The sequence below is a fragment of the Apodemus sylvaticus genome, chromosome 17 (assembly GCF_947179515.1).
Source record: "Apodemus sylvaticus chromosome 17, mApoSyl1.1, whole genome shotgun sequence".
Taxonomy (NCBI): Eukaryota; Metazoa; Chordata; class Mammalia; order Rodentia; family Muridae; genus Apodemus; species Apodemus sylvaticus.
The window spans coordinates 43,871,761-43,895,757 of NC_067488.1; the positions used below are offsets into that span (position 1 = coordinate 43,871,761).

A 23,997-nucleotide genomic window follows, 5' to 3' on the forward strand; every position below is an offset into this window, starting at 1 on the left:
CCATGGGGGCTGTGGTAGACAGCCTGGGCCAAGGAAGCCATGACTGACAGACGGGGAGGGAGGGATAAGGAATCGTCTGAGTCCAATTCCCTCTCTAGCCACGCCTAATGCCTGATATACTGCATCCACTGGACAGCTATGTGATCCAGGTAGGTTTTATTGGGAGATTTGTTGATATTGAGGGTGATCCACAGGTTGGATCTTACCACAGTGGATTCACAGAGGATTTCAATCAGAACTTCCTGAGGAAGTATGAGTTGGGGAACTTTGGGATGGCCAAGGTGGAATGATTTCCAAGGGCCAGGCCTGACCACAGGACTTGGTCTGTGGAGTCAGCTGGTAGTGGAGGAGCGTGGTCAGTCACTGTTGCAGAGATTGGACTGGCAGCAAACGATGGATACATGAGGACCTAAGCCCAAGCTGGGGACATCAGGACAGGTATCGTAGCACATCTTCGTCACCAGAGGCAGGTCTGTGAAACTGATGGGAGACCCTGCGGGATAAGAGCGAAACAACCACGGTGTGTCCTGAAGCCCTCTATCTGAGCTGCCCAAACCTCTATCACATCAGCCGTTGTACTGAGGGCTACTCCCAAGCACTGAAAGACCCTGCCAGGTCCCTGTCCCAGGCAGAGGCTGCCAGACATATTCCTACTGTGTTCTTGATCTGCTGGGCTCTGGACTCTGTTTGCCCAGTGAGCCAGATCTCTGTGCAAGAAGGGTGTGTCCAGCCCATCCCTCCCATCACACTCACGGGTGGCAATGATGACACAGTGGGTGGAGTTCCTTGGGCAGTTAGAGCGGCCGGAGCATCCTCCAAATCCCTTGCACAGATGGCATTGCATGCCCCGTGTTACAGCTACAGACGGAAGGAGATGGGGGCAGTTGGTGAGCAGCTCCTGCAGAGGATACCACCTGCTCTGGTACCCAGCGCCCTGCTTCCATCCTCAGGCCAGCGCCGTAGCTCTGTAACCTAGCCTCCCTCTAGGGGCCTTGCTCCTTGAGACCTTGGAAGAAGGGCTAAGGGAAACCCTGATTCTCTACCTACCACTGTGTGAGAGGCAGTGATCATATTGGAGCCAGCTGGTCTGTGTTCCAGCCCAGCGCACTGAGGGCTGGATGGAGCAGAGGTGGACCCCTTGGGGAAGAGGAGTATAGGTTTCAGCTCCTGAAGACCAGGGATGGGGAGGGATGGGAGACTGGAACTTTAGCCATGCTCCCTTTACCCCCAGGGACCTGAGAAAAATCATGTCTAGCCATGGGGTCTCTGTTCTATGGCTTAAGATGATGGGACCTTTCTCCAGTTAGCAAGGAATCCAGGGCAAGTCAGGCAGAGGGAAGGTGGGAGCCTTCTGAGTTCTACTGGCCATTTTCCTGGCAAATCCTAGATCACAGGTCTTGCATCCAGTCCAGGGACCCCCAGTCAGCCGAGTGGCCTACCCTGCTCTCTCTCTGTCTCCCTGCCCCTCCCTGTCCTCTCTGCAGCTTTCTCCCTCTCTCTTTCTTAAGCTTTCTTCCTTGGATTCCAAAGTCCCTAACTCCATGCCCAGCCCTGGGTATTCTCCGTGACCAATCATGCTGCTGCATGCTGGCTTTGTACGAGTCCTGAGCTGACACCAACTGGGGAAGCTCCTAGGGGAAGTCCCATCCTACCTGGGCCACTGAGGAGTGTCTGAGACAGGAAGCTGGCTCCGCCCTGGGGCTCCTACTACAGCCACACCTCTACCAGACCTCACATGTAAGTTTGCTGGTCCATTCTGGCCAGTCTCAGAGGTCTTCATCCTACGTACTATAGAGCGGCTGGACAGACAGGAAGTCCCTACCACAGCAAGGTCACCATGGCTTGCCTTGACTGTTTGCCAACCCTATCAAGCAGCCATATCTGAGGCCCTGCCAGGGGCACAGAAAAGTAGCATCAGAAGCCAAAAAGTCTGTATCTGTCCCATGGATGTTAAAGACACTAAACAGACTGAACATGGGTTCCTTGGACAGGGAAAGGCATAGACAGCAGCTGACTGAGGAGTAAGTGGTTGGGCCACCAAAAGGGTCAGGCAAGGTGCTGGGGAGAATTGGACTTGCACCAACTCCCATTTCTCTTCCCCTCTCTGCCTCCTAGCTTTGCCCAGGCTCACCTTTCCATCATCCGTGTGGCATAAACAAGCCCCGGCTCAGAGGCCATCTCCTCCCGGGAGCCTCTCAGCTCTGGGACAGAGGTCCTCCTTTGCTACAGCCACCATGAGCTGGCCTTGCTATGTTCGTACTTAGGGCTGTCTCACTGCTCTTATTCACCGGGGTTCTGGAGATGACCAGGGGCCACTTCCCACTCCCCGGGACCCCCCAAACATCCATCACACTGGACCCTGCTTCACCAATGAGGCTCAAGAGATGCTCAGAGAATAAATGATCGAATGAGCTGTAGGACAGGGACAGGAGCTGGGTCATTAAGAGAAAGAATAACTGTCCCTCTTGGGGTCTTTGTGTTGTCATCAAGGAAGCCAGGAAGGTTCAGTTCTCAGAAGGAAATCGGCTCTGGTCACAGTGGTAGGATCATAGAGACAGACCTCCAAGGAGGCACTTGCCTAGAGAGAGAGGGGGTTTTGGAAAATGTAGGAGGGACACTAGAACAAGCCTCAAAACAGCAGACTCCAGTAGGTCCAATCCCACTGCAGTGTTGCCAGGAACAGTTGACTCTCTCTGGTCTTATTTTCTTACTCTGGGATCAGCTTAGGATGGACTCTACCCTTCTCAGGCTATGTTGAGACCTGAAGATATGGCATTATCCATGGGGGGCAGAGCAGGCACCCAGTGAAGATATAGGACACGGAGTATGCAGAGAGAGACTCGTGGAGCCTGATTCCCTCCAACTTCGAAGTGGTCGGGCTTGAGGTGTTTGTCTTGAGGTGTGGGTATAAAGGAAGAGCCTGGGAGTTCCCTGTGTAGAGACTTGTCTCAGGCTCACAGATGCTCCTGAGATACCAGAGCCTTGGCTAAGACGGAGACGGAAGCTGGCCTGTGGCTGAGCACTCCCTCTGAAACCTCAGTCCTGACAGAGACAAATGTCTCTAAGCCTTGAGCTCAGGGCCATCAAAGTGGAGATGCTAAAGGCTGTGCTAAAGGCTCTGGGAAGCACTTAGGTGGTCAGTACTTCAGACTTCTTCAGGTCAGAGAGTCCCCATTAGACCCACTCCAAAAAGAGTTAATTAGAGCCAGAGGTGTACATATGGACCTCCTATGCCACAACTCAGGTGAACCCCAAATGCTGGAGCATTCCCCCCACCCCATGATGGAAACCAAGATTTTGCTAGGTGAGGCTTCTGGGAGCTGGGGCTGACTGAGCTTGGAGCACAGGGGCAACTCTTCCTTTGCTCAGGCATTGATTGGGGTTGGATACAACTTGGACTCCAGTAAATAATGGCAAGGCCAGGAATAGGCAATGCTTTTTGTGGGTGTCCCTGGGAGGCCATCAGCAGGCACTGGAGCCAAGGCACCCATTACGGAAGCAGATGGAGCCTGGGGGATACAGAAGTTCAAGGGGACCGAAAGTCGACTGGATGAAATCGCCCTGGAAAGACGGAACAGATAGAATCTAAGCAAGGAGGTAGGAGGATGTCAGGAGAGAGTTGTGGCTGCAGAAGACAGACTGGTGGGACCTTGAGGCTGGAGGCAGGCAAAGTAGCAGAGGTGTGCCGTGCTTGTGAGTGTGCAAGGTTGTTGCTGTGGACTTGGGGATACCTAGGTGTGGGTTTCAAACTGAGAAGTAAACATGCAGATTGATTGTTACGGGGTCCAGAGGAGAGGGTTTAGAGATCTATGAAGGCCAGTGGCAGAAGACAGAGGATCATAGATAGGGAGGGTCTTGGGGTCAAGGGTGAAGAGAGGAGAAAGGAAAGGGGTTCCCCAAAGGGTCAGCAGTGGCCCAGGCTGGAAAGACAGTAAGGGCAGCAGGGAAAGCGGCCACACCCCTGACTCACCTAGCTCCATGCTCAAGACCACGGCCAGAAGGAACCAGAAGGGAAGCCTCATGTTCTCCGTGTTAAGGACGAGGCTTGCTCCCTGGCCACCCCTTATAGCCGCCTGTGGCTCCTACTCCGCCCTCGCCTCCCATTCTGCTGGTTCCCAGCCCTGAGTCACTTGCAACCTGGCTCAGATGGGAGCTGGCAGAGCTTGTTGCTGCGTGGCCTTGGGGGAACCAGGTACAATTTCACAAGCCTTCTTCCCTCCTCCGTGAGGAGGGATGTGCCACACAACAGGCCCAAGGCTCTCGAGAAAGGCCTGGCGCAGGCTGGAAGCACAGCACAGGTCCACCTCACCCTGCAGCTGCACCGAGGGCCAGGTGATACTAGGATGTCTTCTCGGCAGCTCGTTCTGGATGGAGTATGGCGACCAGGCTTTTGAGGGACCAGTTTCTTCATCTGCTAAATCAGGCTTCGGTCACATCCTGTCCCTCCCAGGACTAGGAGAGCCAGAAGAAACATGGCTGTGCACCTGGTAGTGGAAATAAGGGGTGAGTGTTATCTATCAAGGGATTGTACTGGCATGGGACCAAGGGGCAGTAGGAGAGGAAAGCTAAGCCTTTGGTGTTAAAAAGGTCCCAGATTGGGGTAAAGAGACAAAAAAAAAAAAAAAAAAAAAAAAAAAGGCAGCAAACTGCAGGGCAGAGGTCATTCTGTCAATAGACCAGGATGTAGGGGCTGAGGCCAGGCAAGAGACCCCATGTGTCTACTATGGCTGTCCAGGTGGCTTTGACTGACCCCCATTCTTTACGGGATCCCCAAACCTGGGCGCTTGTACAGGGCAAAGGGCCAGAGATCCTGAGAGAGGAGCTACTAGAATCAGACTCTCTTCCTGAGTATTAATTAACAAGGGTGTGGAATCAGAAATCAGAAAGCCAGATGAAGGCAGAAGTAGCAGGTAGGGGACTTCAGTCCTGTGTCTCCCACCCAGTTCCTCAGCCAATCCTCAGGGTTGTCAGTCCATGCATGGGAACCGGTGGGCCCGCCTCTTTCCCCGGAATGGAGGTGACCTTTAGTGAGCCCCAGGTACCCAGTTATAACCTCCTTTGCCTTGGCTAGCTTGGGTAGGAGGCTAGGAACCAAAGATCTTCAGGGTCAGAAGGACCCACCAAACCAATCCGGATTCAGACAGAAGGGTATGCGAGAAAGAGAGACCCACGTCCTGCACTTGTTTATTCATTCAACGGGGGACGGACATTGATGGGGACCACTCTGGCGTATAGGTAGATGGAGCTGGCTAGGGGAAGGGGTGTGACATAAAAGAGGGTTTCATGTACTTGCTGGGTGAGATCTTGGGGCTGGCAGAGACACAACCAGGGGATGTGCCAGGCATCACGTGTCCATGCATCCTTTGGGGGCTCCGCTGTGCAGACCCCAGGTGCGGGCCTCCAAGAGCCAGCTGAGAGGGTACTGTCACTGTCATTTCACCAATGGCTGGAACACGAGTCTGTGCTTGAGGAGGCCAGGTCACTTGGTGCTGCAGGATGCCACCGTGCTTGCCACGAAGTAACCGTGTACCAAGTCGGGCCACCCTACTCCTGGAAGTCTTTCTAGGGTTTCAGGATGTGAACTCACATGCTCGCGGCAGACGATGAGGTCACGGGTGCTCTGCGCTCCCCACTCCCATCTGCTTTGGGGGAAGCCAATCACAGAGACGGCGGCGACGGACGGCTTCTCTCTGGTGGACTAGACCAGACCTCACTCTCTGCTCTGAAGTTTGCTTTGGCTTCACGTGCTAACCCAGTTTCCTCAAGTCCCACAGAGGTGCACGATGCTTCCAGACTGCAACTCAATAGATCACCGCTGCCAGACGCCCGGACACGGTCTGTGTCGAGGGGCTACTGCTTATCACGGTGTGAGAACACTCACGGCCCTGAGCCCTAGTCCCTGACAGATGAGCCCTGACAAAGGCTGACGTTCCTTTGTACTTCTACCATTCCACCCCATCTCTCTCTCTCTCTCTCTCTCTCTCTCTCTCTCTCTCTCTCTCTCTCTCTCTCTCTCTCTCTCTCCATACAGGACTGGACACCCCTGGCCTGCCCCTTAGCCCCTCAAACCTCCAGTCCTAAAGTTTCAGGTTCATAAGCTCTTATAACACCGCACTCTGAAATTCTCTGGTTTAGGAAGCCACTATCATCTTGAGGGTGCCCAGCCTCAAAGAACTCCGGCTGTTGGAGGAGTACCGGAAAGATGAATGGCCCAGGAAGACGAAGTGCCCCACTCCTCCGTGCCTCAGTGTCTTTACCTGTCCGGGGGTGGGGACCAGTGATGAACACCCCATACACTTCTGTAGAACTGCTGTGGAGTGTGTAGAGCCATCTGCAGTGAGCTAAACAGATGTTCATCACACCACCCCAGACAGGATTCAGGACAGGCCGTCTGGGTCTGTTCCTCTAATCTGCATCTCCCACTGGCAGACTTGGCCCTGTATTAATTGAGCAGCTTTTGGGGCTCTGTGCTAAGCACCAAAGACAGGCTAGCTAGGCACAGTGCTTCCTGTAGGGCTGAGTGGCAGTGTGGGCCATGTGGGGCCTATTTGGACAGTGTCCAGAGACAGGAGGGAGAAGTCGTGAGCCCAACACTGCAGCACCCTCAGCGCCTCGCTTTGGGGCTACAGATAGTCAAGCCTCTTCCGCATCGCCCCCTTGTGGTGGGAGGGAGGACCTGATCTTGCATTCCTCCCAGTTTGGGCTGAGGATGCCACCTAACTGGGGACAATGAACTTGCACAAGCATGGTAACAGGGTAATATTTCCCAGGCCTCACCCGCTGAGTCAGGGGCCCGCCTCTGACCCTCCTTGCCAGTGCCCTATGGCTTCCACAAGTCAGTCCCAATGCTGGCTGGTGGTGGTGGTGGTGTGTGTGGTCCATGCAAGCTCAGGTGGGGGCAGCGCTGGCTTCTATCATCCTGCCTGGGCCTCAGGGGACACCGCAGCCAGTGCTGCCAGTGCTGCCTTCTGGATTCTGTAGCCACTGTCTGTGAGCGCATGTGTGTGTGTGCTCCTCCCTCCCCCTTCCTAGCCTCCCTTGAGACTCATCTTCCCTCTGTGCAGTCAGTGTCTCCTCAGCTCCAGGCCATTTCCCACCCAATTTGCCTGTGTGTGTCATAAAGCCCTACAGTTCCTGTTCCTGAGAATCTGGGCAAGCCCAGCAGCAGGGTGCCTTCCCCACCCTCCCAAATCCAACAGTGACCTATCTCTGTCACTGGAGGAAATGGAGGCAGAAAGTCACATCAGCTCTAGCAGCAGACGGAGTTCAGGTTTGCTTAGAACCGGGAGGAAGGTCCCCAGGATGGACCTTTGTGTCCTGAGCTTTCACCACTGGGAAGCTGGAAAGTAAAACATTCAAGATGTGATGACCAGTGGGATGTGGTGACCAGCAGGATGTGGTGGCCACTAGGACTCTCCATAGGTAGTCTCACTATGTGGACATTGGCCAGCATGCTGACCCCTGGGCTGGGTCAGCTTCAGGGGAGTCCTCAGTGGCACATGAGTTGGGGTACTAGTTAGAGAGCAGGGTAAGGCTCCCAGGGACAGCTACACTGCATGAAAAGATGTGTGTCTCCTAAATCTGGGCTAGGCTCTCCGGAGACTTGATACCCAGCAGTTTTCTTCAGCCACAATAGACTTCACAGGCAGTCACCTAGGACTTGGGCTGACTCCCCGTACATTTGTCTCCTGATAATTTACCAAGAGACAGAAGGACGTAGGAGCTGCCTATGGGACTTGGGAAGTCGGCTGGAGTCTGCTTCCCTGTCACCTGCCGTCACCCTACTAACCTGCTCTGACCTGCTTCTGATCCCTTCCTGACAAGCCCAGAATAGTTCTGGCCAGTGTACAAGCCACACAAAATGTATCACAGGTCATCTGTCCCTGCCAGCCTCAAGGCCCAGCAGCCGGTGTGTGGATGAGGGCCTGTAGTAGAGGTGAAGGGGCCTGCTGCTGAGATGGGGCTGGAAATGAAGCCGTAGCTAGCGACCCTTGGCCAATGGCTATCCAGGCAGCAGCTCTGGCAGAGTTCCTCAGACACGAGGAAATGACAAAGGGCTTCCTCACACGGCTTCCAATTTGCTCTGGGAAGCCGCTGGACTTAAGAAACAGCTCTGTCGAGCCTTTCTCCGCTTCTAACCAGTTCATTATCTTTTCCCCCTCTAGCAGACCTATCCTCTACTGGGTAGACTGAGGCAGGGTCTTGATGCTATGAAGGTAGCATTTGGCTACTAATTCTATCAAATCAGTGTTCCTTGACTTGATTGGTTGCCCCTCTCCCATAAACAACACTCTCTTAGATGCCCCTGATCCTGGGAAGAGGAGGAACCCAGCTTGCCCCACTCCCAGCTGGGCACATTATAGATCCACACCTCGGCCTACTGAAAATGAGCTTGGAGTGAGGTATGTGGATGCCACCAGTCCTTTCGTAGATAGCCAAGGGACCTCGTGGTAGCTGGGAAGTCTCAGAGGGAAAAGGGTTGGGTGGAGAGAATGGGTGAGAGGGGGCAACTGTGTTGTAAGAGTGTCGCGTTTAAGTGGATCTGGCTCCGGGGGCAAAGCTTTACAGCAAGCTCCAGAGCATAGCTATGAGTGCCGGGACCAGGGCCAAGGTCACTGGGGTAGCAAAGCCAGCACCATTGCAGAGGTAGTACTGGCAACAGGAGGTGGCAGATGCATGCTTAGAGTAGCCATCGTACACGGTTTCAAAGCAGCTGGGAACACAGGACTTCCTCACTTTCATCCGGTACGGGGTGAAGTCTGCAGGGGACAGACACAAGGTTACAGTGTGAGGATCAGTGTGAGGATAGCTCCATCTTAGCTTGTCCACCAGGGCAGGTAGAAGCCTCCCTCCAGGACTCACACGTCCGCGTGGTCATACAGTAGGTGGCCATGGCTGGGCAGCGCATGGGTTTGAAGCAGTTTTCTCCATTGTAGGCACACACGTGACACTCCAGAGCCTGGGCTGTGGATCAGAATGGGGATCAGAGAGCAGGAAGAAATCATTTTCCTGCCAGTCAGACCCCAGCTGTCTCCAAGCAACCTCCCCCTCCCACTGGGCGCCAGAGAGATCAGGACATCCAGAAGTCAAAGAGAATTCTGGCCAACCTGCCCTCACTGCACTGTCCCAGGGTCTCTCTCACCTCTGTCCACCTTACCCACAGGCAGGCCTATCAGAGCCACCAGGAACACTGTGAGCAGGTGGGTCATGACGGAGCTGGGAGGACAGTGCCGGAGTGAACAGGAGGGCAGCAGCTGGTCCTGGATCCAACTCAGCCCAGGGAAGGAGCAGGGCACAGAAGCCCCACTTGAGCTCTTCGTCTCCTAGTGGTAAAGCAGCCCTGCACAGATGATGACAGAGACTTGTAGTGACAGCTGGGCTGGGGCAGGCACAAGAGTCTCCCAGCTCAGTGGGTGTCACTGAATTCCAGTCACCTGGAGGTGGGAGGAGGGAGTGAGATATGGAGCATTCCCACAGAAGACCAAAAGCAAGCAAAAAGCAAGGGTGGAGGGAGCTAAAGAAGGGGAGGAAGGAGAAGGAATATTAACGAAAATCAGGGGGCCCCAGGGTCCTTGAATGCCAAACACAAAGAGAACTTCACCCAGGGCGTCTTTTTTTTTTTTTTTTTTTTTTTTTTTTTTTTTTTTTTTTTTTTTTTTTTTTTTTGCAGGGGTCTTACGGAGACTTGGCACGCAGTCTCTTCCTGGCAAAGCCCAGAGTGCCAGAGGCTCGCCAAAATAAGACGGGAACCCACGTTTGGACTCTTCATGGGGCAGGGGTCCTTTTCGCGTTTGCTCTCACTGCAGGAAAGTCCACCCAACCCCCTCGCGCAGAAAAGTGTAGAATGCTGTGTGGGAGGGGCCAGACGATGCTTGCCGGATGCTTGCCCAAGACAGAGCTCTGTAGGCTGGGTCTGGTGTTTGGGACTGTTGGAGGGGGATGTGGACTAATATTCTCCTCCCTGTCTACAGACTCGGGCCGGCACCTGCTGTAGGGATACCAAAATACCCTCCCGGAAGACAACCCATCCTTTATGACCCATTTCCTAGGTGCCAGCCCAGGATGCTTAAGTCCTGAATCAGGCCAGGCCTGAGGCTCAGCTGAGCCTGCCCCCTCTCGGGGAGCTCCGCCCGAAAGATTGCAGTCTTGCTTGGGGAGGACTCCCGGGGCAGGCTGGTTGAGGAGTGACCTCGCCCTTGCCCTTCACCACCACGATCCCTATCGTCATGGAAACTCACCCGTGGCCGCTCCCGGGTCCCTCCTGCTGTCTGACTGGGAATCCGTACACACTTCGTGCGGTGTTTGTACCGCATCGCAGGCAGACCAAGTAGGCTCCGCTGCTGCAAGGGATCCGCAGTGCCTGCTCACTATTGGCCCCTCCCACCCCGCCCCTAGGACTCACGCTCCGCCCCTGAGTCCGCTCAAAGCCCGCCCCAGCCTGTCTTCTGAAGGCTCAATCTCCAGGATAAGCTCTTTCTGATAATGGCCCGAGTGAGCAAAGCCTGGGGGGGTATCCCTGGGCATCAGAATGCACCCACTCGTGTGCAGATTCACAGTAGCGATCCAGAGGAGAGTGTACACCTCCTGGACATTCACCTCAGGTTTTGTCGGGGCTCTTCTCACCCCTGCTGCCCTGCTCCCACAAACCAAACTGCACTGGATGGGCATGCTGACCTTGGGAAGATGCACCACCTGGACAAGAACCTCCCTGCACCTCTGTCCTTAATTGGAATCCATAGCAACGCTTTCGAGGAAGCCTTAGAGGAATCCCACGGCTCACAGGCAGTTCTTACCATCAAAAGTGTACCGCTAAATAATTACTCTAGGTAGCTAAAATTCATTTTATTTTTATTGTGTTTCAAAAGCAGCCAAAATTAATAGCTCTTCACGAATCCTACTTTTTTTTCTTGTTGTGTGAGGAAGAAAATAAAACCTGTAGTAACAGCAGAGAGTGCACAGGGCATTCTTCTAGCAGGAGTGTGTGCACATACAAGGGGCAGCAGAACTAAGGCAAGTACCCCAGGGGAGTAGGAGCTGGGAGGCAGAGGCAGGTGGATTTCTGTGAGTTTAAGGCCAGCCTGGTTTAAAGGAAGTTCCAGGCCAATCAAGGCTTGCTACACCGAGGAACCCTGTCTCGGAAAACCCAAATAAAAATAAAAACAACTGAGAGAAACAACCAATACGTTCTAGTGCCTGAGAAGACATACCTGTTCCTCCAAACCATCCACAAAGACCATGTGGCAGTGTGCATCAGAATGGCCCCCACAGAGCCATATGGGACCCAACATTTGGTTCCAGTTGTGGGGAGGGACTAAAAGGTGTGCTCTTGTTGGAGGAGGTATGTAGGTGGATGAAGTTTCGAAAGTCTCACACCATTCCCAGATAGCTCCCTCTGCCTCCTGCATGGGGATCACGGCTGAGCTCTCGACTCTACCTGCCGCCTGCCTCTGCTCCTTCATGCATGGGCTCTACCCTTCCAAAACAGCAAACCAAAATTAAATGCTTTCTTATTTAAGTTGCCTCGGGCATGGTGTTTTGCCACACCAATAGAAAAGTAACTCAGACAGACCATATTCTGAGCCATCAAATAAATCTCAATACATGCATGGGCAAGGTTTAAAAATTATCAGAGCAAAATTTTTTTTTTACAAATTTACAGAAGCTGTATAACAATAATAAATAATAAATAAATAACCCATGGGGCATCAATCAGGAAGTCAGAAAACATTCCTGGCAGATGAAGAGGACAGACCGTCACAGTCTCCGGTGCAGTCACAGCGAGATGCCACGGAAGTGCTGTTGCAGGAGATGCCGCGAAGTGCTGTTGGAGGAGAGAGAGCGGTCCCTGATGAGAAACCGGAATCGGTGCAAATCTAACCCAAAGGAGGCAAGATGGAGTGAAACATGAGCAGAGCTGGAGAGACAGCTCAGTGGGTAAAGTCCTTCTTGTACAAATCTGAAGGCCGGGGTTCGGATCCCCAGCACCATGGAAAAGCCCCGAGAACTGCTATGGCTACTGAGCGTCTATGCGCTGCTGGAACAGAAGGCGCCATCTGAAGAAATGTTATTCTGAAATGATGTTTGGAGAGACACCAGAACTTCGGTACTTGGGAAAACAAAGCAGGTTCTGTTGCTCAGAAAAGAAATACCTAAAAGTTGGGCTAAGTGGTATCTGCCTGAAACCACAGTGCTGGGCAGTGCAGGCTGGGAAATGCTGGGGCTTCCTAGCCAGCCGGTCCAGCCAAATCTTTGGGTTCCACTTTTCAGAGAGCCACTTTGAGTCAAAAGCATATATGGTAGAGAGTGATAGGGGAGACACTCAGCATCTACACACACACATACACACACACACACACACTAAAAAGAAAAAAAGAGAAGAGATCAATGAAATAGAAAAATCAAAACAGTAAGAGAATTGGTCAATTCGAAGGCCAGTTCTATGAGCATGCCCAGAAGTAGCACCAGCCCCCTTTTGTCGATGGCTGGGCTAGAGAAAGGGCTTGCCAGAAGCCAGACCCAGGCGAATGACTAGAGGATCAGGTGATAGGCAGTCTTTATGTTCTCTGTGAGAAAAGGGCTATTAGTCTGAGCTGCCAGCAAGACTATAGGCCACACCCATTGGGATGGCAAGGACAATAGAAGCTCTGAGTAGGCTGGCCCTCTTAGAAGACATGATCAGTTGGCTTCAGACATACCTAAAAAGGACGTCAAGTCCCATCACAGACAGACCATGTTGGACCATGTGGTTGCTGGGAATTGAACTCAGGACCTCTGGAAGAGCAGTCGGCACTCTTAACCACTGAGCCATCTCTACAGCCCCCTTGAGTCCACTCTTTGATGGCGGCTATATAACTTTTTTTTACTAATTGAAACATGGAGGAAGGAGGCTTGTTGAGACTCTGGACATACAGGGGGTTTACAAGGCTCAAGATGTAAATAAATCTCCTAAGTCTCAGGAAGCCCATAAGCTCGCAAGATTCATCAGCTCCTGTCTTGCAGGCTTCTATAGGCAGAAGACAGGAGACTATCTATAAGGACGTACCTTTCATGAGCTGTCCCCCAGGCTGGGGTGGGAACTTTAGTGATCTGAGTCACCCATGACGTAAGAAACCATTCACACACACACACACACACACTCCTTTACGTAGCCTCCGACAGACCTGGGCGAATGGTTCTTTTGCCATCAGTGCCATGTCTCGCCAGAAAAGGACACACAACAGCTGTCCTTTACATGTCAGCTGTGGCAAGCCATCTTAGACATTTGGTGACACTGGCTCTTCCCTCTGTCCTGGAGCTCGGTGGTCCCTGGGCTTCCTGATTTCTAGGGAGCTATCAGGGATCTTTACTACTAGCATTCCCATGCCTGGCCCGATAGGGGGACACTTTGGAGTCACTTCCTTGCTCCCAGCGGTTTCCACACTTTGAAATGGTTAGGGCTTCAGCCTGGGCTCTTCTAGCCCTCCTTTCTGCCCGACTCCCACCTGCAGGTGGCTTTCTGTGCCCGGAATACTTCGGAGCACCTGCAGAGAGGAACAGGAAGTGTTGCAAAGGGAATGTGGATAGCATGGCAAAGAATTCCCTCCTGACAGATGTCTTCTGCTGCTTGACTCTGCTGACCACTAGGAGGCGCCCTGGCACCAGGCTTGGCCCTGAGCTCCAGCAATGGCAATCCTAGGGAACAACTACTACATAGCAGTCAATGCAGGGTGTCTCCTGTGACTCTCGGAAAGAAAACTTTCCCTGCATTGCATGGGTTAGGGCATGTTCCTCCTTGTCTTTCCCCCCCATCTCTCTTGCTCATCAGAGATAAATGTCCTACAGTGTCTAGTAGACAGGGTGGTGGCTCTGGTGGAGACCAGCTCCCAATACAGGCAATAGTGGCTGGGTGTGGGAATCTGTGTAAAATATCCCAGGCTCAGCAGATCCAGTCAGCACATATTCCAAGTGAGGACCTGGAGGGGCCCAGAACAAGAGACCCACTGGGCAGAGGTAACAGGGCTCACCCCGGACCAAGCAGTTGCTTACCTAGACATTGAGGCTCTGTGGCTTAGGGAGCTTGGATCATCCGCCACCGCTCACAGCCCTCTTTTAGAAGCAGGTTTAGTGTGCTTCAAGGTTCAGGGTGTAGGTGCATAAAGAGAAGAGGGGCCCTCACTATACCTCTGTCATCTGCAAAGGGCAGGGTTTGCCACACAGACCCATCTTCCTGGGCCCATAGGATAGTAGCTACAGTGGAATGGGCTAGCCTGCTTAGCAGCAAGAAGGACTGCATGTTTGCATATCTGCTGACTACCTCTCCCTCATCCAACCACACAGTCCCCATTCAGGAAACTATGCAAATCCAAGAAGCACTCAGGAATCCAGGCAGCAGTGGGAACCCATTTCATGGGAAAGCAAGCAGCGGTCCTAGATAGATAGTCTCTAAGGCTGTCCCCTGCTAGCCTGCATCTCGTCAGCGTGTACTGACTCGCACCACCAATATCCACATCTGGATGAGTCCCTAAGGAATGAGTGAGGTCATCCTGGTAGTTGGACTCACCTTGGACCTTGGCTATGTGCAGTGCCCTCGAAACTCTATGAGGAATCTTGGGGAACCAGAATCTCGAGGTTGAGGCCTGGGTACACTGTCCTTCCTCCCTGCACGGGACTTGGAGTGAGTTTGCCCCTTCCAGGAATGGAGATGCCTTCCAGGCCAGGTGTCAGGCGCTCCTGCATGCTGCCAGGGCTTGTCCAGGGTAACATGTACCAGAAAACCTACTGTCCCACTCCACACTCCACACAGATGCGGTATATTTAGATCATTTATTTCCAAGTAAAGTTTCAAGTAGAAAAATAAATGGAACAAGTACAAAGTCAGAGACGATGGAGCATGTCTGTCCGTCATCTTTCATGCTGGGAAGCAGGCCACACCTTCCTGTCCTGTACTATGTATGACATCGACTCTTGATGCCCATCAGGACTCAGCCCCAGCCTTGAAGGGCATCCCCCAGCCTTAGCATCTGGTGCCTCCATCATGGCCAAAGGAGGGGCCGTGGGGACCCTGGGGCCTAGAAGGGGAGAGGCAAGGGAAATTCCAAGCAGTGAATTACAGGCAGAGAGTCACAACAGCGAGAAGGCCGAGGCTCGTTGCCAGGCCCAGGATGCCGCTGCTGAGCTGGGCACGTCCAGGTGCAGCGTTGTTCAGACTCTCATTGCACAGGTCACTCTGGCAGCAGTGTGTGACCTCGGAACCACTGCTGACGTGGCCCTGCTGGCTGTAGTTGGAGATGCATGTGCTTGCACAGTCTTTCCTCACCAGGTTCCCATTCAGAGGCTCCACTGCACACAGGAGGGGAAAGGGCGTCAGGCCTGGCTTACCGTGCACCCTGGCTCCCACACAGCAGCACCCACTCTTAACCCCCACTATCACCCTCACTGGCCCATCCCCCCGTATCGAGCCTAGGGCTGATCTCTTGACCCTGAGGAACGTTGGCTGCCACTCACCTGTGGTGACGGTTTTACAGTAGTAGGAGTTGGCCGGACAGACCTGAGCTTTCTTACAGTTGGTAGTGCTGCTGCACACATGACATTGTAGTGCCCAGGCTGGAGGATGAGGGTTATCGAGTCAGTCAAGTAAAGGTCTTTGCTACAACAGAGCCTTTGGAATTTGTCACCCCAACTCCTGCCCCAGATGCCACAAAGCTCGTATCTGTGTTTAGCTCAGAGGTGTCTAGATATCCCTTGAAGGCCTAGAGAGGATGTTCTATCCAGTGCCACCCCTGGGCAGAGGTGAGGAAGCAGAGGGAGTGCAGAGCAGAGAGAGGACTTTTCAAGGACCTCGGGTCTTTGCTAAGCTTCCCCTACCCCTAAGGTCTGAGTTCTGAAGAGCCTGTAGAAAGAGGTTTGACCACTCTAGTGTTGTCCAGGACAGATAGGAGGTGGCAAAGGCAGTAAAGGAAACTTCTAAAGATATCTCCAGCTCTCCTCTCTCTCAAAACACCCCTTTTCTAAGAATTAGTGCTAAAATTGCCTGATTCTGAAATAGTGTGTTTTTAAGATCTGGTGAGTTAAGATGTTAAAATAAGTTTGTTTTAAATTTCAAGAGTCAAGTACCCCTCAACAGGTTTCTGAGTCTAAATTCCAACTTCTCACATTTGATGACATCCTGTCAAGCCCAATCTGCCTAGAGCTGAGCGTCTAGTATCAAGACAAAGCTACCCAACCCTTCCCAGTCCCCAGGTACAGCCTCTCACCTGGGCTAGTGGCCACAGCCAAAGCAAGGAGGAGAAACAGAGCTGTCTTCATCCTAAACGTCGGCTGGAATCAATGAGAGCCCTTTCTCTCCCCAGATCTTATAGATGGGCAGGAGCTGTGGGAGGAGTAAGTGAGGGCAGGGCAGATAGCAGCATGCAAATCAGGACCCATCCCACCCTCCCTGGCCCCATGTTCAACAGCTCAGAACAGGCCTGACTTCTGCCACCTGGAGGGACTGAAGTTCCTAGTCCCCTCATCCCTGCCTGCCTCCCTGAGCAGGGTTGGCTGTGGACAGAAACCTGACAGACCAGTCTGGTTCTTGCTCCAGACACTGGATGCGGTTGAGTCTCCATTCCTCTGCTGTTGTCTCTTCCACTCTCTCTGGCTCTCCATTTCCTTGTGGATTGCACGCCTGTACCTGGGTCACCTTGTCTTTGCCTTTCCATTTCAGTCTGTTACTCTCTGCATCCAATCACCACTGACTGTGACTAGTCACAGCCTATGCTGGAAGTCTCCAGACCTACAGGCTGGGAGGCACAGGGCTTTTGTTCCTCTGCTCCGGGCTCAGTGTTTGGTTCACCCAGTGGGGACTTGGATCAAGAAACCAACCTCCAGGGAAACAAATGGTCCTTGCTGAGGATGTGGAGGTGACTGTGGGGTAGGGGGAGAGAAACGAGAGTCTCTGTTTGTGGCAGGTATGGCCAGGTTAGGGCTGTGAAAATCCCAGATCATGGGAGCTTGGCCTTCTCAGGAAATTGGGTAGGGACAGGGTTGGACAGGGTCATCTGAAGAGCAACACGCTCTGGAGGCTTCTCATTGCTGTGCAGATGTGAGTTTCCTCTACTTGTTCCCTCACCCCCATCCCTCACATGATGGTAATGAGAACACTGCCGTTCTCCCACTGTGTAACTGTTACCTGTGGGTCTCTGCCTTGATCCTCTATGTCTGAGAGCTCCTCTGGCTGACCTCAGAACCCAGGACCCCAGGCAAGTGCTGATGAAGGTCTCGTCATGGCTCCTGAGCCCCACCTATGTTCTCTCTCTGTGCATAGGAGACGTTCTTTACCCCATGACTCTAGTGGGTAGACTAGGTGGGCCCAATAGAATCCTCCTTCTGCTCCTGTCCTGGAGATCCAAGCTATCAGCAATGGGCTGGGCAAAGACAAAATTAGTCTTGGACCTGTCCCTCTAGTATCCCTGAAAAGCAGATAGACACACACCAAGGATGGGCAGGTCAGAATCTGCTTCAGGGATGGTTGGCCTGGGCAAAGCTGAGAATCTTGGAGCCCTATAGATAGACCTTTGAGCCAACCAGATATGGGCTCAAGACCCTTGGCCCCTCCTCTCTGCTTTCCCCTGGGCTAGCTGGCTCCTGAGCTGAAGCAAGTGAAGTAAAGCTGTAGTGTCCTTAGAACTTCCATGCGGTTCTTCTTGAAGTGGTTTTGGACTTGGAAGGACCTGGAATCTGGAAGTGGCTTGGAGAAGAGCTCCTAGAGAGGGTCCATCTTTGTCCCACGCCTTCCCCTGCTTTGCTAGGTAATACCTGACTCCCTGGGATTCATTTACAGCAGCTGAAGTGCATCAGGAAAGGCCTGAAATTCAGGCTCCTTGCTTCCTTGGAAAGGCCCACACAGCTCCAGCGCCCCCTCCCTGAATACATCAGACATAGGGATGATTGGTGGGTAGAGAGTGGTTCTGAGCCTTGGGAACAGAACTTGGGTCTCCATGAGAGGGTGGTGACGGAGAAGTTGGCAAACACGGGAAGATGACTCATTAGGAAACTGCTGGAAAAACAGGTTTGGAGCTTCTCCTGGGCTCAATGGAGTTCTGGGGTCTGGGAATGAGGGGCAGACAAGAAATGGGGGTCTGGGCCTGAGACTGAGAGCAGTGTGCAGCAGGCTTCACGCTCACCCTGGTAGGAGGAGGTATCTGCGTGCTGGCTTTTGCTCCTGGGTCCTCAGGCTTCATGATGGCCACAGGTCTTGGATCTGGAGGCCCTAGGTGAGGTCAGCAACCACGGTGGGAAGAGTCTTTGTCCTTGGAAGGTTTGCTAGGAGGATGTGTCAGCTGCTTAGCCCCAGCTGGGGTCTACAGAAGTGTAAAACAGCCACATACTAAATTTGCCCTTAGAAGACTGTGATTCTGGTGGCAGGAGCTCTTTTGGGTAGCGAGACAGTCAACAAGGGTCCTGTTGGAGGTGGCCAGGCTGGCACTTGGAGGCTGTTCCAGATGGAGTGGGCAAAGGAGCCATCAATTCCCTCCTGTCTGCCTTCTGTGCCCCCTTCATGTAGAGCATGGACCCTCTCTGTCCTGGTTCATAGCTCCTGGGTCTGGGGCTGAGACCTAATTTCCACCTTGGAGATGCTGGCTGAAGAATATTGCCCAGGAAGTGGGATGAGTGGGCCACAGGGCAGGGAACACTATCATTGCCCCACCAACTTGGCCGGTCCCTAACCTCATAGGCTGGCCAGGAAGTTGATAGACAAGCCTGGACTTCTGTCTGGAGCAGAGGTCTCCCTACTCACGTCCCTCCCCCTCGCATTCATGGCTGTGATACAGAGATAACAAGAGCCTCATGAGTGGCTTAGAGGGAAGGCCATGGCATATGGGTGAAAGAAAATACAACAGAGCACTACAGCCCTTCTGAAAGTACAGTCCAGGGCCCTTTCCTGGCCTGAAGAGGGCACTCAGTAGACAGGTCAGATCCCTAGGCTGAAGGTATTCAAACACCTTGAGGTGTAAGTCTAGAATCCCCCAAAGCTGCCCTGTACTTAAAAGCAAAATTAATTAACTAATTAATTAATTAATTCATAATACTTAATCAGGAACGACTGTTCTCTAGTCACTATTTGTATGAGGGACATTGAGGGAGGAGAGAGGCAGGGCACAGTCCTGTGCCACAGACAAGTAGGAGAGAGGGACACAGATATCGTTGCTCTGTGTAGAGCACTGAATGAGCAGGACAGCTAGAGAGGTAGGGGGCCGGAGCACTCTAGGAGGACTGTCCTATGTCGATCTGTCTAAGCTGGGACCTGAGGCTGGTGCCCATCAGCTGGTGGAGAGGACACTAGACAAGGGCACCAGAGTCTTGGCTTCCCACGCCACACCCTAGTGCTAGGTCTTTTTCTGCAAGGCCATGTAAATGCTTGGTGAGTCAGACAACAGAATTAGGAGTGTTTCCCTGGGGCCCCTTCTGTCCTTAATCACACAGGTAGAGCCTCAGATGACACAGAGACAGGCAGAAAGAACCCTGGTCAGCATCACTCAAGAAAAGGCACCATTGCTTGGCCTCTGGGCCTGGGACTTTCCCTCCACAACCCTTTCTCCTGGCATAGGAGTAATCTTTACGCATGGAGCCACAAACATAGACATGGGCACTGCTCACTTGTCTGGCACCTGGCATACCCTTCACACACCTTAAATTATTCTCGGGGGTCCTGGCCACCACCACCAATTCCCTAGAGGCACCTTTTCCCACTATTCATCTATCAATCATTCGTCCAATACCCATTCAAGTATCCATGAACACATTCATTCACCCATCCATTTACCATCACCTGCTTATTACCTATTCATTTACCATCTATCAGTCAATCATCTAACTCTGTCCATCCATAAGTCTATTTGCTTATCCATCAACCTATCATTCGTGCACTCTCTATTTTCTTCCAATTCACTCACTTATCCATCCCTCAATGAGTTTATCTATCCATTTATCAATCTATCATTCAACCATCTCTTATTATCCTCTTACTTGAGAATCTACTTACCAATCCATCCATATATTCTATATACATCTACTTACCCTCACATCCCACCATCCATCCATCCATCCATCCCCTTACTCACCTGTCCACCCCTTCACTCATCCACCTATCCTTCACCCACCCATCACTACCCATTTGCCCACCCATCCATGCTCTATCCATCTGCTTATCCTATGGCTCTATGTATCCACCTGTCCAGTCATCTACCCACTCATCCACCCACTCATCCACCCACCATCTTGTATATATCCACCATCTTGTATATACCCACCATCTTGTATATACCCACCATCTTGTATATACCCACCTGTCCATCTATCCATTCATCCATCTGTCTGCCTGCCTGTCCACCCATCCCATAAGTAAGATCTGCAGAGTATCATCCATGCTTATGTCTCCATGCTGGACACACAGGCTACAGATGCACATAAGGCACACACAGAGCTCAGATTTTCAGCAGAGTCAGTAAAGACCGCAAAGTGAATTTCAAGATGTCAAGTATGAACAAGACAAATAGGTTAGGACAGCAGGTGAGGTAGTGGAGGCTGTGCTGGGTTGAGTGGTCTGGGAAGAGCCAGTGGGCCATAGTTTGTTAGCAATGAGGACAGACTTGGGATGAGTTCAGTTGTAAGATAAGTAATGTGATGCCTCTCTTAGTCATAGCTCCAGGATGGGTGATTACATTGAGTGCTAGCCAGTTTCTCACCTGCACCCCAACCCCAGGATGAGGTCTTGACAATCCCTATGATACTTCCAGGACCTTTGGGTGAATTGTTACCCCACCCATGAGCCCCTCCCTGTGACTCAGTGCAGGCTTGCTCTTGGAGGAGTCTCAGTGAGGTCTCAGCCTATCCCAGGAAAGAGGTACTTGGTCTGCATCATCTCTGCCCTCCAGGCCTTTGTCCTTAGCCTATGACCTCCACTGCTGTGATCTGTTGCTGGGAGACTAGAAGTTACCCTGTAAGAGAAAGCTGAGATTGTCAAGGATGAGAGTCAAAGCTGGCAAGACTGAGGGTGGCTGCTCAGGAGCCTGTGGCACATGGGTAACTTTAGGGGATAGGAGAGGACTTGGGGAAAACAACTCCAGTTCTACCCTAGAGGGAAAGGGATGTCTTACCACACTGCTGCCCTATTGACCTGTCTGTCCTTAGAGAGCTACCCTTAAAGCAGATGGCTGTTCTCACATGACTGGGGTGGGAGGCCAGACCCTGCTCCTTCATCCTCAGGTGGTTGAGCTGGATCAGGAGGCTCTTAGCCAGGTGCCCTCAAGGATCCCACTTTGGCGCTGGATCCAGGGCAAGGGTGTGTAGCTCCTGAGGAGTTGGCATGGTGCTGTAGTCTTCTCTGGGTGTGAGGACAGCCTCAGGACAGGGAGGAGGGTCCTAAACTGCCCTGCCAGGGAGCGCTCAAGAAACGTGCTGTCTGTACCCAGAGTTACATAAGAGGGAGGCATAGGCAGGTCCTTGGAGTGCAGAGATGCCGGTGCCCAGAATACAGGATACATCATATAAGAGACCAGATCAAATGGACAACTGGGCAGATGGAAAGAATTAAACAGAATTTCTCACTAGCTGTCACACTGGGCTTAATCCCAGGTCTAGCTTTTCATTTCCAGCTGCACTAGGACCAGATTTAGCCCTGGAGAGTTCTAGTTGCTTCTTCCCCACCCTGGCTTCAGTTGAGGACCTGAGGGAGCCAGTGCCTCAGCAGTCCCTTGTGTGCACCAACCTCTTCCAGCTACACCCTCTGCGGGCCCTGGGGCTCCTACCAGGCTGTCTCTACCTCTTAGCCAACCCCATGACTCTCAAGCTTGAAGGCTATGGCTGACCTAAGTGCTCTTAGGATCAAGCCCAGTCTTCCTACCTTATCCTCCCAGCCTACCCTTCATTCATTCACTCATCCACCCCTTTACCCACCATCCATCCTCCACCCATCCACTTAATCCTCCTATGGATCTCTGCATCTATTTGCCTAGCTATCCACTCAGTCTTCCATCCCTTCATTCATCCACCCGTCACCTGGATACCCATCTGCCCATCTATATCTGGCCCACTGACTCTCTCTGGACCACTCAATGCAGCACAGCCCCCATCCCTCTGCCTGCTGTCGTAACCTATTTGTCTTCATGGGTCTTGTTCATATTTAATATCTCGAAATTTACTTTGCTGTCTTTACTGAATGGTGCCCTGGAAATCTGATCCTACCCAGGCTGGCCACCCCACTTTCCACTGCCCCCCTTTTCAGGGGCTTTCCGCTCTTGGCTCCTGCAGGCCCCTCAAGCCACCTCCGAGCTCTGCATGTGCTGTTCCACTGTGGGTCACGGGCCCTGGTACTTTCCCACAGCAGTCAGTTTTACTATCTCCCCGAAGGCCTCTTCCTCCCTCTGCTTTGGCAACGCCGAACGTGGATTTCAGCTTTGCTGGCAGTTAGCATCTCTTGCCACAGGGCAGGGTGAGTCTGTTGTCATTACGGGATCCAAAATGTAGCAGGAGGCCTGTTTTCAGGAGGCTCCCTGAGTGTGCTGACTGCAGATGTCTGGGCACCCTGAGGAGTGGAGAGAGCTCAGGCTGCCTACATCATCTACTTTCCTGGGAGCTGTAAAGGTTGGTGGGAGGCTATTCTAGAAAGTTCTGTGTATAACCCCTTCCTCTTCCAAGACCAAGAGAGGTTCTTAGTTCAGTGACAACCTGTCCCCCTGCCCTGCCCAACTTTTGAAAACAGGAGACAGTCGCAACCATACAATGGGGACTGGATTCCCTGAAGGGTGAGGCCTGGCTGGTTAGACTGTGGTAAAGTTGCTCAGACGGGAGAGGGCCTGGTGTTTCTGGATGACTGCCTCACAACTCTAGGTCCTGAACTCCAGAGACGTAGACTGGCCACCCAGGGAAGGCCTACCTAAGAGATGCAGGAGCTGAGGTAGGTCCAGGCTTCATGGGGCCTAGCTCAGCACTCTCAGCTCATTCAGTGCTCTCAGCCCTCCCTACCTTTCTTGCCCTCCACAGCTGCAGGTAGAGAGCCTTCTCCACCGTCCTAGCTCACCGCTACCGAGAACCAGTGTTCCAAAATGTTGACTAGTGCATGGTTCTGACTTAGGCAGTCTTTGAGGACATTGTGAGGTAGGGCACTTGAGTCTAGACACTAAGGGACTGTGGCCCTGTGAGGTTAGGAGAAGTCTTCTGGAACTCTTGAAAATACACACACAGGGAGGTAGCAAGGAGGGAGCAAGAGGGTGTGTCTTGGCTCCATTGCCTGGATTGTAGCAGGCAAGAGAAGGGATGCTGAGTGGAGGACCAAGTACCATTCTCCCAGTAGAGGAAAACACTATCTGGGAAAAGTTCTGTGCCAAGCCCAGGCAGTGGAAGCCATTCCTACTAGGCAGATAGGACACCCACTACCACCCTCCACTGTCCTGGAAGTTTGTCCTTGTCATCTGGGAATATGAGGAACACATTTTTGCACTAGGTAAATACTGTACCTCTGAGCTCTGTCTCCAGCAAAGAATCGGAGAACAGTAAAGAGGTATATCTTTTAGCCTCTGGACAAGAAACAGAAGAGCAGGGTGGAGACCGGGGGTTGGATAGGTAAGCTAGCAGGGAAGGTGGCTCTCACAGGCCTGGAGACAGAAAAAAAACTCAAGGGTACAAGCTCCAGACCTGAGAAAGCTCCTGGGCTGCCCCATACAAGGCAGAGCGGGCTCTCCAGGCACTGGAGCACTGGGTGGGTATGATCTTGGTAAATGTCATCTTGAAAGAATCTACATTCTCTTGGGAGATAAGACTCTGGCCACACCTGGTCCTAGAAAGGCTCAGGGCAGCAGTGTAGGGGAATACCAGGACAGGAAAGTGGGAAGGGGTGGATTGGGGAACAGGGGGAGGGAGGAGGGCTTATGGGACTTTTGGGGGGGGGGATCCAGGAAAGGGAAAATCATTTGAAATGTAAATAAAGGATATATCGAATAAAAAAAAGAAAGAAAGAAAAAAGACTCTGGCCACACCCAT

General features: G+C 52.5%; 3 protein-coding genes across 4 annotated transcripts; all 3 read right to left on the reverse strand.

Annotated features, from left to right (window-relative positions):
* Positions 1–203: 203 nt before the first annotated feature.
* On the reverse strand, positions 204–4,022 carry Slurp2 (secreted LY6/PLAUR domain containing 2). Its single transcript, XM_052161352.1, has 3 exons — positions 3,971–4,022; positions 754–858; positions 204–493 (listed from the first exon to the last, which is right to left on the reverse strand). The coding sequence occupies exons 1-3, from the start codon at positions 4,020–4,022 to the stop codon at positions 357–359; spliced, it is 294 nt and encodes a 97-aa protein (XP_052017312.1). The 3' UTR covers positions 204–356.
* Positions 4,023–5,160: 1,138 nt separating this feature from the next.
* Positions 5,161–10,369, reverse strand: Lynx1 (Ly6/neurotoxin 1). Of its 2 annotated transcripts, none has more exons than XM_052161351.1 (4): positions 10,239–10,369; positions 9,158–9,340; positions 8,863–8,964; positions 5,161–8,759 (listed from the first exon to the last, which is right to left on the reverse strand). In XM_052161351.1, exons 2-4 carry the CDS (start codon positions 9,207–9,209, stop codon positions 8,563–8,565), a joined length of 351 nt encoding a protein of 116 aa, XP_052017311.1. In that variant the 5' UTR covers positions 9,210–9,340; positions 10,239–10,369; the 3' UTR covers positions 5,161–8,562. The 2 variants fall into 2 exon arrangements, with proteins under 2 accessions (XP_052017311.1, XP_052017310.1); XM_052161350.1 differs by having other exon boundaries at positions 9,143–9,340.
* A 4,499-nt stretch (positions 10,370–14,868) lies between these two features.
* On the reverse strand, positions 14,869–16,321 carry Ly6d (lymphocyte antigen 6 family member D). The gene is made up of 3 exons (XM_052161335.1): positions 16,233–16,321; positions 15,484–15,582; positions 14,869–15,318 (listed from the first exon to the last, which is right to left on the reverse strand). The coding sequence occupies exons 1-3, from the start codon at positions 16,282–16,284 to the stop codon at positions 15,086–15,088; spliced, it is 384 nt and encodes a 127-aa protein (XP_052017295.1). The 5' UTR covers positions 16,285–16,321; the 3' UTR covers positions 14,869–15,085.
* Between the last annotated feature and the right edge of the window lie 7,676 nt (positions 16,322–23,997).